We start from the raw sequence: 13,599 nt of genomic DNA on the forward strand, positions 1-13,599 counted from the left end.
TGACTTAGTATCTCAGAATAACAAGTTAATATATCAAAACATTAACTAGTTTCTCAAGATAATGACTTAGTATTACAAATAATTTAAAAAATCCACAAAGAAATAAGTAAATATTTGATAAAATGTTGTTTTAAAAAAACATGTTTTTTTTAATCTCAAGACTTGGTACTTAAAAAATAATAAGATAGCATCACGAAATAATGAAAATAAAATTATTTTTAAAAAATGAAAAAGGATCACTATATGGTGTGAAACATTCTGGAAAAAAATGATTACATTTTTGCAAACAAGTTTGTATCACAAAATAATGAAAACTATCTTGAAATATTGTTGCGAGATTCGCGAACGATCTGATTCTTTTAAACAGCTCTTTGATGTGAACGTCGGGAACCAAGTCGTAGGTGAGAGCCGTTCTTTTTATAGTTTTGCCCAAATTTCACTGCCTGCCCTAGATCCACTCCCCTTTTATTTATTTATTTATTCAGATTATTTTTTTTGCCTTTTTTGACAGGACAGCTGAAGAGAGACAGGAAATGTGGGGAGTAGAGAGCGACATGCACCAAATGATTGGCAGACTGGGAGTTAACACATTGAGCCTGCAATCAATGCGTTGAGGACTGTAGCCTCTGCATATGCACCTGCTTTACCAACTGAGCTAAACCAGCGGCCCTCCACTCCCCAATTTGCTGGATTACCACAGGCAGTTTTTTTCAACTGCAAATCTGCTATACTAGGTCACGTGCAGCAGAATCATGTCACCACAACATAGTGCTGAGGGTGACCAACATTATAACCCTCTGCCAAGTTTGTTGTTTCTTTGTTGACATCTCTGTAGTCACACAGACTTGTATCATACATTGGCAAATCAATTACATTGATTAATTGTTCTTACATTATTCTGCTGTTTCCTTTTAAATTTTAAAAGAGCAGAATTTTAAATATGTGTGTGTTGACATGGGAGAATATAGTGCAGGCAGGTTCGCGAGTCTGACCAAAGAACGATGTCTCTCGGAAGGAACGGAGGCATAAGATCCGGCTCCCTTCAAAGAGCTGTAATTCCCAACATTATCTTGAAATAATGGCAAAAGATCACAAATTGATGAAACTTTCTGAACATAATAAAATAGCTGTATTTCTCATTATTCTGAAATACTGGCTTAGAGGTTGTTACAAAATCTCCCTCAAATATCAAATGTTTTCTTCATAAGCAATGCAATGCACATTTTCTCACTTGAGTTCCCTCTGGCTTTTTCCCTGCACAACTGTCCTAAATTTAATCTGATAATAGCAGTGTCTACAGAAACCAGTGTTAGCAAATTTAGTAAAACTGACATTTCTGAGAGTGGAAGCTTTGATAATTATTTTTACTTGATTAGTTTTGTCCTACATTGTTTGAAAAAGTTTTAATATACAAAAGAGTTAGCCAGATACTGTAGCACCAGAGGGAAATAACGTGTCACATATAGCTAAATACACAAATGCAGCCATCTATGATACATGCAGATTTAACCACTGGAGGGCGACAGGGACACTGCACGGTATATGTAATAAATCCTGGACTCTCATTCAACTGTTGTCAACAACACACAGTAGGCTTACATTATTTCTAAAAGTCACTCTTGATTTTAAAATATGAAGAAAGCAGCACATTTATCACTCCCTCTCCAATCTATTCATCTAGTTTTGGCTCTGCATGGTGCAGGCCCACAATAGCTCTGGGGCAAAGTATATTATGCAACCACAGTTCACTGTCTCTTTCGATGCAGCCACATGGGACTGTAATCCTCTTGAAAGCAGAGCGAGGGACTTCTGATCCTGCAAACCGTCACAGCAAAGGCAACAATTCATCTAATTTAAGGAGGGATTTCTACGTATAACAATGTCAAATAAATGGTCACCTCCAGCATTTCATGTGCTACAAAACTGTAAATCTGTACCAGAATACTTAATCAACCAGAATTAGAGAAATAATTTCACTATACGTCAAAAAGTAATTACAAGAACCGAAACTATCAGAGATCTATACAGTCTCACATCATTCTGGCCTATAGGGGGCGCGTCAGAGCACTAGCCGTTTTTGAAAGGGGGTGTTCACTTTGCAATCAGCATTGGACAACTGCCCTGCGCTCCTCCTCAATCGTCTTTAAAACCTGCAGGAAACTCAGAGACTCGCATTCATTTACCTGCTGCTAGTAACGGAGCAAAGATGTTCTGCAGACGGGCATGGCAGAGAATCGGGCCGCTGGCACGGAGTGCTTTCAAACCAACATCCAGAAGCGGTGAGTCAGGTTGTCAATTAATGACGTTTTAATGATGTTACACTCCTTTCAAATCATTTAGAGCTATTGAAGTAGAGTTAAATCTTATTTCTGCCTCGTGCATTTACCTGCTCGTCTGGACTCAAAAGAATGGACTAATTGAAACGTTTTTGATGGCTCTCACAGATTGTTGAACTGTCCAAAGTGTGTTAACTCGTGCAAATGCACTGACATTTATGGTAAATTCTTTTAACATTTATTGTTATCGTTGAATATGTGAAAGTCCCATCAATACATGCATTTGAGTGATTTCCATTGTGCAGGCAGTCAGAAGGAGGTGTGTCCTGCTTTGGGAACACGCAGTTCTTGCACAGTGGTTATGAAAGAGCGCATCAAATACACGGCTCAAGCTCTTTCAGTTTAGGTTTTCTAAACAAGTTGCATCAGCTGCACTTTATTTTTTAACGTTAAAAAGTGAAATTTGCGAAGAAATAACCGTTTCAGGGCGATTTTTGTCGTGGTTACACGTTGTCCCAGGACTTCATTATGTGAGCCTGAGCACATGGAGATCGCAGAGCTCTACATAAGCTTCAGCTTTAAAAAAAAAATGTTATGTAGCCTACAACCAACTCTTTGCACCAATTAAACCTTGAACAACATAAAAGTGTGTTTTGCTGATGCATTTTTATTTTAAACCTCACTTTGCAATGTTTGCAAGAAGGGTGAGGGGGGGTTGGGGGTTGATCACTTGTGTTTTCAGGATGCTTTTTCTTTTCAAACGTACTTCTCCGAATCATTTGGTGTCTGAGCATGTGGAATTCAGCCTGGGGATGTGTTGCTGCTTTAATTTCCTGTCAAAAAACTCTGACCAAAGGCTCAGATTAAGTCTCCTTGCAAGACCAGAGTTCTTTTACTAGACTAGGAAAAACATGGCTGTGTTTGTCAGGGCCTCCTTTTTTTTCCTTTTTTTCCCCTGGTTGTCTTGCAGGTCTGCATACCTCCCACTCCCCTCTCATGTGTTATTGAGCACATGGCACTGACAGACAGTAGCAGGAGCGCACCTTTATCCAAAATGCATGTCCACACACATGTGTCAGTGCTATCATAGCAGCCATCTTGTATACTGTAGCCTGACATGCGTGTCCATTTTTACAGGCTTGGACCTCACTGCAGGGATTAACTGATTACTCGTATAAATAACCTGTACTTGGACTTGTCCTGCGTAGAGTTGCTGTGTCATGGGTATTAGAGGAGGAGGACTTAGTGCTTATATACTCAGCATTGACAACATGGCCATGTTCAGCCCTGTTTTGGTTTCATCAACCTGGTCTTACTAATTGAGCAACTGTAATTTAGTGGTTAGCTTAGCCTGATGTCTGGATATGGTAGGTTAAAGTGCTCCAAAGATCTAGGTAGTGAAATCTACCAACAAGCAAAACTTAAACGATAAAATAGAATATGCAACGTGTTGGGGAGTTTGTTTCATCAGTACAAAAATCAAAGTCTACAAATTCTACATTACAATTATACAAGGTTTACGTGCCAGTGTCGCAGAGAAGTCATTGCTTCAAGTCAAGAAATAACCTCTCATAAAACTACAGTATAATGTGACATATTTGTATAGGCTAGATTAAAACAATGACAATTTGTTTTTTAAGGGTGCTGTTGAGTTTGGTACCATAGAACAAAAACAAGTTGACAAAGTTCCCCCTTTTTTTTCCTGTTCCTATGCGAAGCTAATGGTCTGCTGACTCCAGCTACAGATTTTGCAGACGCATATGAGTGGTCAAAAACTACTTAAGTCCTGTATTAATCTAAATTTAAAATGTTTTTTTTTTTTCCATAAATCATGATAGAATGAAGTTCACAAATTCTGAAACAAGGAATCAGGAATACGTCTTAACTGAAACCCTCATAGGCAGTCAAATCTGTGCAAAACTGAAAATTCTTGAAGGTCACAAATATGCTTTAGCACCAGACAGTGAAGCCATGATTTAAAGGTCATTACAAAGCCCCAAACGGTTGAGGAAGCTGCAGATTCAGGTGATAGTTCCCTGTAGGTTCATCACTACAAGCAACCTGCTTATATTTGATACAAGAGTTAAAGGGATTCAATTATGTAACTTCTTGACTTTAGATGACAATTTAAGTTTTGTTCCAGACCTTTTTAATTGAAGATGGTCTACCAAAATAACTTCTTTAAAACTTGCAGTCTAGAAAGTCATGACCTTTTGTTCCTAATGCAACATCAGCTTCTGTATATTTTTTTTGACTTTGAAGTGAAACATTACAGCCAGTGGTCTTGTGGTTACCTCTAATTTTAATCAATTAAAATTCAAAATGATCCCAATATCCTGTGAATCTGTCTGGTTAAACATGTGGTGTATGCAGCAGGTGACACTACTTTTTATGTCTTTATATAGATACAAGCTGCCACAGTGAAAGTCACAGGATGAGTTATGATTAGCTTAAACACACATGAAACATGGGAAGGACAAAAAGGGGCGTGTGCTGTACATTGTGTTCTCACTGCTTCAGATGGCCTACTCAGCTTGCTGAGTAAACCACGTGCATGTGCACACACTGATTGTGTAAATCATGCTAAAGATATCATATGCACTGTAAACATGTGCATGCACATGTTCTTTTGTGTGTGTGAAGGCTGTGTGTGAGGTCTAGGTAGGAAGAGATTAGGCTGAGGCAGTGTTTGGGATGCAGGCAGGGTGGTTTTATTTATGGCCTCCTCTGCATGCACCACTGGCAATCCTTTAAACACCAGCAAATCTTTTTTTCTCAGGATGTGTACAGTGTCAAGCCAATACTCACCTAAGCCACAACAACAGCCTGCTAAGAAGCATTTGACAGATCCTCAAGTCCTGTCACATGTTGAGGGACTAGTTCCTAGGCATTCAAGCCTACCAGATACTTTCAAGTTTGTTTGGTTTTTTTGCAAAGTTTGTGAAGCAGGAAGTGCTTCAGTGTTTGTTTGTGTGCTGGGGATTTAATTTAAGGGACTGTTTGGTGTTTAGCTTGGCCACTGCTAAATCTTTCCATCTCCTCAGCTACAAATGACCAGGGTTGCCTTGTGTAACTGGATTAAGGGATGATGACACATTGACGTTATCGGAACGGGCATGCTGCCAAGTTGTTCTTTGGATGAAACGGTTTTCCAAAACAACCTTGAATTATCAAAATTTTCACCTATTGATGCTCATCTTGCATTTTTGTGGAGTTTTAATAATCAGAAAAACAAAGTTGGTGGTTTTCCTGGCTTGGGGGAGCTTTCACATGAATGTTCCCAATCGGAGAGAAGATTTGGTTAAGAGCTGGTGGTTTGTCCAGAATTGATGTCGTAATATGTAAAAACATGGCAAACCATCATTTTGGATCTGTCCTCACATCAATTCTTATCAGTGGTAGACCTTATTTGAAAATGGCTCAATCCCACACCAAAATTACATCAATTCATGATTTGATGATGAAGGTAAATCTCTTGACTAAAAGTTTAAACCAAACTTTCATACTAACCCTCTAACTCTATTCTCCTGTTTCTCTTTGCAGTTCCAGTGCGACACATGGCCTTTGGGGTTCCTGGTGGCTCCACCAACATGGCGTACTTTGTTCTTTGTGGAGGAGGCCTAACTGCTGCAGTCGTCTATGTGAGTATCTGCACTGGTGTTTCATTAAATGGGAAGGAAGAAATGTCTCAAAGATTGACTTAAACTTCCAAACCACAACCATGAAGAGCAGCACTGGCTACTTGTGTAGTTTTACATTGTGGTCTCTCGGATGGTGTAAATTGAGAGCCAGTTAACCTCACGACAGACTAGTCTGTGTGGCAGACATCAGTACAGCTCGGACACCGGGAGGAACACAGAAGGTTCTTTGTGTGTTCTACACACCGCTATTGTCTGGGCAGAGTTGTTCGTGTTTACTGTCAGGCTTTTTGCTGCTCTGTTGACTCATGCCAGACAAAATGTTAGTGTTGGGTGGCATTTTGTAATACTGTTATCATTTTATACGGTTAGTCTTTGTGTGCTGGAACGCAATAAGTGCATATCTGTTCTCTTTCTGTTAGGCTTACAAGACGGTCAACGGTGATAGTGAGCGCTATGAGGACAGACTGGCCAGCATGGACTCTGCAGCTAAGGGTCAGTCACAAACTCACACATTCAACTTGAGCATAACTCTGTATCACATATTGTCTTGCAAGGGCTTTCAGGCCAAGTAAACTATATCGCATGAAAAAAAAACAAAAAAACTGAACAATAGTTAATTAAAAAAAAATAAATTGTACACATGTTAAGTGTCATGTTAAATAGATTTAAGGCCTTAAATTATCCAATTGTACTGATCATTTGAATAACTAAAACATCTGAGAAACTGACAGCAGAGAGTGAAAGCAGATGATCTTTCTGGCTTCACCACCCAAACATCAAACATGGTAGACTGATCACTCTCAATAGCTTTATCTTGCCTGTCGGTTTTGATTTCTGTCTGCGAATTATTTGTCCATTCAGCCAGTTTGAATGTGGAGCTATCATGGCCCTGCGCCCGAGGCTAACTTCTCTGTAATGGGTATAAGAAGGGGCTGCTACTAGTTCAGTTGTGTACATGTGGCCTTGAAGTTGTTGAGGTTTTTTTCTGTCACAAATGGAGCACAAAGCTTGGCTCCCTGCAGGGCTAGGGATGTAACATTTGGCTTTAAACGGCCCTGTGATCGCATTACATAAACAAGCTAAAACAAATCCAGGAAACAGTCACAGAAACTAGGATGACATATGTAGTGATATTAAAATGACTGTAGTCAAAGATCACATCATCATAGTGTATTAATCTGAGTAAACATCACTGAGTATGATTACAGTGCAGCTTTCTTTGTTCCGTAACAATTCTTTTCCTTGTTTGCTGTAATGCAGACCATTAGCACTGTTGTATTTGTAAGGATTGTATAAATCCTAGCTGATGCCACAGTGGAAACTGACTTTCCCTCTCCAAAAAAAATAACATGGACTCGTGGTTCAGATTTTACTATTGGCTGTTGTCTGTCATCATTTCAGAAACTTGTGGGGCTTATATTACTCCTGTGCTTGACTAGTGTGTTTATTGCACTACAGACACGCTCCGTGACAATACTAGCATGTTAAGCTGGAAAGAATCATACAATGGTGACCATGTTCACTATCTCACATTAGCATCGTAATTTAGCACTAAATACAAAGCACAGCTAAAACTGATGTCCTCAGTTTGGCTGGTGTTTCTAAACCAAAGTATTATACGAATTGGAATTATGACCAAGTGGTGACGCTAAATCCCAAAATTACAACTGATCTTTAGTGGGGCTTTAATATGTGTAGTAGAACTCATTGCAATCCATCCTACAGTTAATGACTATTGGTTACTGATTGCCTGTTTAAAACAAATGCCATAGCCCTCCCTAGAGCCACCTGAGTAGTGTGATATCATGATCGTCCTTGCTTTTAAGTGACTCATTAAATCATATTGCAGTTGTCTCACTATCAGTTTAAACTCTTCTTTCGGGTTTCGGTTAGTTTTTAAAAAGATTTTCATCTTAATTCCATAGGAGTGTATTGTGTACTGGGCCTTCAGATTATCTGTAAAGCTGCACTTAATAATGGCTTAGTTTGCAATTTGGGTTTGGGACATTTAAATTAAGCAAAAAAAATCACTTTAGCTCAAAAGTGTTGCTTTATCATTCTAGTTACATTTATCCATTGTGTTTATATACTACGTATTGAATGATTGCAACTGTATAATCAGTACCCAGCTAATATTTTCAGCATGTTTGTCTTTAGTAGTTGCTCTTTTAGGATCTGTATAAACTGATATCATTTCCTGTAGTCATTGAAACCAACAGTGAGGTCAGCAGTTTTATTTTTGTCCCAGGGCTGACATGTTAGGATTAAGGATTATCCTTCACTCTGCTAATATTGTGCTGCTTTACGCTTTAGACCTTAAAGACGTCAACTCACAACCTTCAACCCTACTTTTCATGTTGACAGGATTCTAGTGTTCCCAGTTCTTTGGAAAATGGCATTGTAACGGAAATATTTACCCTTGCATCTGATCGTCTTTTGCTTTAGATGCACAGGGATAATGCACTGACCCAAAGATCTAAACTACTTTGAAATGGCTTTTGTTTTTTAAATAGGATTTAGTTTAATTTGAACACAAACACCTTATTAAGAGTGAGTGCATTTATTTATTTCTGTTCCCTACTTCTGAATCTGCAGCTCCTGCACCAGAGGTAGCAGCAGCCCCTGAAGTGTCAGCTCCCGCAGCTGAACCCGCCCCAGTTGAGGAGGCAGCACCCGCCCCAGTGGAGGAGGCAGCACCCGCCCCAGTGGAGGAGACGGCACCCGCCCCGGTTGAGGAGGCGGCACCCGCCCCCGAAGTTGTCGCTGAATCTGTCCCTGCTCCAGCGGAACCAGTAGCAGAGACGGCTGCCGAACCCATCGTCGAGGCTGTGACTGAAGAAGCGCCTGCTGTTGCTGCTGAGGTGGTCGTCGTCGCCGAGGCTGCAGCTGAGCCAGCAGTTTTAGAAGAAGCTGCTGCACCTGTAGCAGTGGATGCTGTTCCTGAAGCCACTCCTGTCGCTGCCACGGAGGAGACGCCAACAGAGGCCCCTGCAGCAGAGAGTGCTGGTACGGCAGCTGTAGATGAAGCCCCTCCAGCTCCCCCCGCTGAGGCAGAGACTGCCGCTGCAGCCCCTGAGGCTGAGGCTGCCCCTGTTGCAGAGGTGGCTGCATAAAGCTGTGATAGTTCACCCAGAAAGGAGGGCTGGGAGCTAGTTGTGCTGTGTCCCACCTCTCTGGGCATCAGAAAAAAAGGACTCATGAACCCCTATTTTAATAATGGTTGACAAAAAAAGCCATTGGTTCCAGTTCTGGTTGGTTATGAGTACAAGTTAGGGGTTCATCAGTCCAGCTTTCAGGTGCCCAGCCTCCCTTACCTCACCCCAACCTTCAGACTCAGACCAGAACATTTGGCATTAGGCTGCCTGTGTAGATTCAGTTCAGAAAAATCAGTTTCTTTAGGAATTTTACAACCAGAGCAAATCCAAATAATGGTTTGGCTGCTGTACAATTAATAGAGGAGTGTTGAAATAGGTGATATAAGGGATAGAATCGCATTGACTTAAAGTTCTTTGGAAAATGAAGTGCCCTTAAAATAGGACAGCCCTGCATTTTCCCCCTAATGTAAAAATGTCGGCGGGTGAATGAATGCAGCCTATTTGATTGTTGACTTTCAGTCTCATCTCCTTCAACATCATTTGCACTTGGTCTTTCTCTGCTCAGCATGTGCTTACTTTCAGTTTATATCCCATGAATCTTTTGATCTTAGGTTGGTATTATGCAAACGTAGAGATTAAACCTCAAGTCATTGTGCTTCATTCAGTTTTAATTATGTCAGTGTGAAGTTTGACCAAAATCCAGTGAGCTCCTCTTCTCATGGCTGAAGATTTAGTCTAGTTTCCTCGGCTCTAATAACATCTCATTTTGCACATCTCCTCTCAGAGCCAGACAAAGTTGTTTTTGTTTTTTTTTCTTGAACCTTCAAATACTTTTATTTCCATTAAACCACGTCTCTACATATACATCAGTCTGCACCCTCGTTTTCAAACTGGCCCTTGTTTCAACATCATCACATCCATGTAAAGACAGTTTTTGTGTGTTGAACTCACTTCTGTTTGCTCTTTACTCTTTAAATGTAAAAATGCTATCTTTCAGGGAACACTCATTCACTTCTGTCTCTGAGCAAGTTGTAATGATTAATACATTTAAGCGTTCAATAAATAAAATATCACTGGATCGATATAGAGATGAGTTTTCTCTTTTGTTCGATGTTGCATTTTTTTCAAAGTACCATATGTTTAAGTGCTTTATGTATTGTTTGGAGAATATGATTGACATTTTCTCTTTGGTAAATTGGCTATATAGCTAACTCGCTTACTGCTCTGAATGTAATGTGTCTGAGTAAACATAGCAACATTTGTGTTGTAGGTGTAGAAAATCCTGCTCCCTGTAGATATGCTCCCTCTCCTAAACGATCCCTGTCATTTTCATGCTCCTGTGCCTTCAGGCCAAAGGCTGGAATATAATCATTTAAAGAATACTTTTTACCTGTTAACATATTGCTTAGTTTTGAAATCTTGCGTACATTACCATCCTCAAAGCTTATGATCAAGTTTTGCAAATTTTTGCAAGATCGCCTTTTTTACAACCACTGTAAAAAGGATTTTACATTACAGTGTTTAATCCAATTAATCCTTTTGCAGAAACCAGTGTTGTGACCAAGTCATCTTTGCTCAAGTCTCAAAGTCTAGAGTCATTTCTTATTGGGCAGGTTGAGTCCCAAGTCACTTTTCTACCCAAGATCCAGCACTCTTACCTGTAGTATCCGGTCTTTATAAAGAGAAAAGACAAGGTATTAGTAGCCCGTCTAATGTTGTTAGCCAATTTATATAACCTGTTCAAAAAGTGCCAATGAATTTTATCTGTATTATCTTGGCACAGATGCAGCCATGATGATGGTCTGGTCTGAGACTGTATTGGGTAGTAATTACTATGACTGAGGCTTCTCTTTGGGGAAAAAACATCAGGTAGCTGGGGTCTTTGATGGTGCAAGTTGTTATAGGGAGGAGTTTGACTGACAGCCAGCCATCCAATCAAGACAATCACCAGGGAGCTTTTTGAGTCGTCCAATCACGATTCCCAGTTTGCTCTGCATACATACTTGATAGTTAGACAGAAACTTTATATGTAACAGCTAACATTCAAAGTTATGAACACACTCAAGTCATCTGAATCGTCATGCCTCTAGTCAAGTCTCAAGTCATGAACTTGCAAATCCAGGTCGAGTCTCAAGTCATTTATTTTTTGTCAAGTCGCAAGTCAGCAAAACAGTGACTTAAGTCAACTCGAGTCCAAGTCTCAAGTCCACATCTCTGGCAGTAACAGATAATCTTTCAGCTTGTAACAAACAGGCAACATCCAGGCTGCACCCAACTCAGTATTTTGGCTGTTCAGGAATCTTCTATCTTTTGTTCCATGTGTTTCAAGTAACCATTTTGTTTTAAACTAAATCATCAGAATTTTTCAGCTTGTGAGGTTGAGGTAGCGGCAGCTCACAGTCCTTGTGCTCCCCGAAAAGTGTCAAGGACACCCAGATTTACACACACATTTGCTTCAGTGTTTTTCAGGTTTTAAACCTCAGGTAGCTTTGTTTTTCAGATGAGACCGCCATAATTATTTAGCTAAAACCACATGAACGACAAAGTCCCATTTGAGACTCCAGTTTTCAAGTTCACAGCCTCCTATTTTCCTATTTCTTCTGCACTGCATGGTATACAATGACCCAGCTAAAACATACAAAATGCTGACTCGAATTGTTGACTAAGTGTTGGGAGTCCTACAAAACAGTCAACTTCCTTTACTTAAGTGTCTAATGTGTTAGTCTGCTATAGATCTGCAAACATGCAAACACATCTTCATGTTGTACAACCGGTAGAAAAGGACTTCAGGCAAACTGTATGATGATGGTGGCTGGTCCTGCTGAACAACTTAACAAGTGTGAAAATTCTGCAAGAACTCGAACACATCCATGAAGTTTTAACTGTCTGTCAGCGGTAAGCTGAGGATGTTTAACATTAACAGTGCCATGGAACTAAATGCTTTGAACGTTGTGTGGGGAGCATCTTTATAAAGATGTCCTTCCATGTCTTAAACATAAGACCTGTTCTTTCACTTAGTGCTATCAAATAATTATCTCCATTTGTTTATTGTGGGGTGCTCACTGCATACACTGCTTTTTGAAGGGCTGTATTTTGCAGTATTTCTGAAAAGTTTACACCAGAAGGAGCATGAACTGCACAAGTAGTCCCCTGTAGAACATTTCCTGAACCTGTGCTTAGAGTTAAACATCCAGTGATAGATGGCCCCTCAAGGTAAGTGTACAAAAAAAGCACAGCAAAGATACACAGCATAAAACTGTAGTTTCTGAAGTGCCCTATATGCCCTGTATTCACAGAAAGCTACATTATAAAGTAGTTAACATGATACATTCCAAGTATAATTCAAGTTTTAGGGAAAATATCTTATTTGTAACAAATTCCTATTTTAACTGTTGATTAATATGGCCATTTTTGATCAACTCATAAAATTAGTGCATGAAAAGTATAAAAAATTCAAAACAATCCTGTGCAAGTTTCCAAAAGCTTATGTGATATATTCTTCTTTCCAACAGTCAAAAACCTAAAGGTTAGTCAGTTTCTGATTAAACACAGAAAAGCAGCAAATCCTCATATCAGAAAAGCTGGAACAAGTAAACATTTAGCATGTTTTTATATTAAATAACCTAACTTGATTCATTTATAATAAAAATTGTTGCAGATAAACTTATATTTAAGTTATATACACATATATTTTGAAGTGTGTGTCCTTGTGTTCTCTACTATATTTCCAATCTCTCAGCGAAATTTGATTTCCTCCTTCTGTCCTTTAGAGTCTGCGCCAGATCTGATCACATCTGTGCAGATCTTGTCGGGCTCTCCAGTTGAGATTGCAGCAGCTTCTGTTGGCGAAATGAGTCTGGAGGCATCTGTTCGGATAATACAGGAAGCTGAGAAAGGTCTGGATTCCTCACTGGAGACGGTAGAGGCAGCAAAAGAAGAGCTAGCTAAAGAAGTGGCAGAAGAGGCGGCAGATGACGTAAATGAATCTGCAGAGGCTGCAGCTGATGGAGAAGGTTCAGAGGAGATTAAAGAGGAGACATCTGCTCCCGTAGATGAGGAGGCAGCTGAGGAATCCGAAACTCCAGCCCTGACAGTGGAAGAGGTGGACGAGGTTGAGGTCGAGGCCTCACCTGAAGATGCTGCTCTTGCTGAGGAAGCCACACCAACTGAGGAGGCCTCCATTAATGATGAAGCTGTTCTAGTGGAGGCTGTCTTATCTACAGATACCTCAGCTGAGGATTTTGCTCCTGCTGAGGAGTCTGAGGAAGCTACACCAGCTGAGGAGGCCACCACTGATGATGAAGCAGCTCCAGTGGATGAGACATCAGCTGCTACTGAGACACCAGTGGAGGAGGCTCCAGCAGAGGAAACACACAGTGAAGCTCCAATGATTGTGAACACGATTCAGCTGGCAGCAGCCTCCTCCGGCTCAGACCTGGAGGTTCTTCCAGCTGCTGAACCAGAATCTACAGCAGAGGCTCCGGTACATGAAGCCAAGCACTGCCACTCCTGTCACTCTGCTCCATCAGTTACAGAGGAGGTGGCGCCACCTGTAGCTTTGAGAGGGCAGCTGGCAAGTGAGGGGGC

The 13,599-nt window shown here is 40.4% G+C and overlaps 1 protein-coding gene across 1 annotated transcript; it reads left to right on the top strand.

The window, feature by feature from the left end:
• The first annotated feature begins 2,115 nt into the window (after positions 1-2,115).
• LOC138604976 (skin secretory protein xP2-like) lies at positions 2,116-10,094 on the top strand. The gene is made up of 4 exons (XM_069677025.1): positions 2,116-2,279; positions 5,820-5,917; positions 6,337-6,409; positions 8,513-10,094. Exons 1-4 carry the CDS (start codon positions 2,207-2,209, stop codon positions 9,028-9,030), a joined length of 762 nt encoding a protein of 253 aa, XP_069533126.1. The 5' UTR covers positions 2,116-2,206; the 3' UTR covers positions 9,031-10,094.
• The last annotated feature ends 3,505 nt before the right edge of the window (positions 10,095-13,599 follow it).

Source organism: Semicossyphus pulcher, unplaced genomic scaffold (genome assembly GCF_022749685.1).
Source record: "Semicossyphus pulcher isolate SPU_LCO1_2020_fin unplaced genomic scaffold, fSemPul1.0.p SCAF_27, whole genome shotgun sequence".
NCBI lineage: Eukaryota > Metazoa > Chordata > Actinopteri > Labriformes > Labridae > Semicossyphus > Semicossyphus pulcher.

Coding starts and splice junctions, on each gene's coding strand:
- LOC138604976 (XM_069677025.1), top strand. CDS start 2,207: ATGTTCTGCAGACGGGCATGGCAGAGAATCGGGCCGCTGGCACGGAGT. Junction 2,280..5,819: donor CAAACCAACATCCAGAAGCG/GTGAGTCAGGTT, acceptor TTCTCTTTGCAG/TTCCAGTGCGACACATGGCC. Junction 6,410..8,512: donor CATGGACTCTGCAGCTAAGG/GTCAGTCACAAA, acceptor CTGAATCTGCAG/CTCCTGCACCAGAGGTAGCA.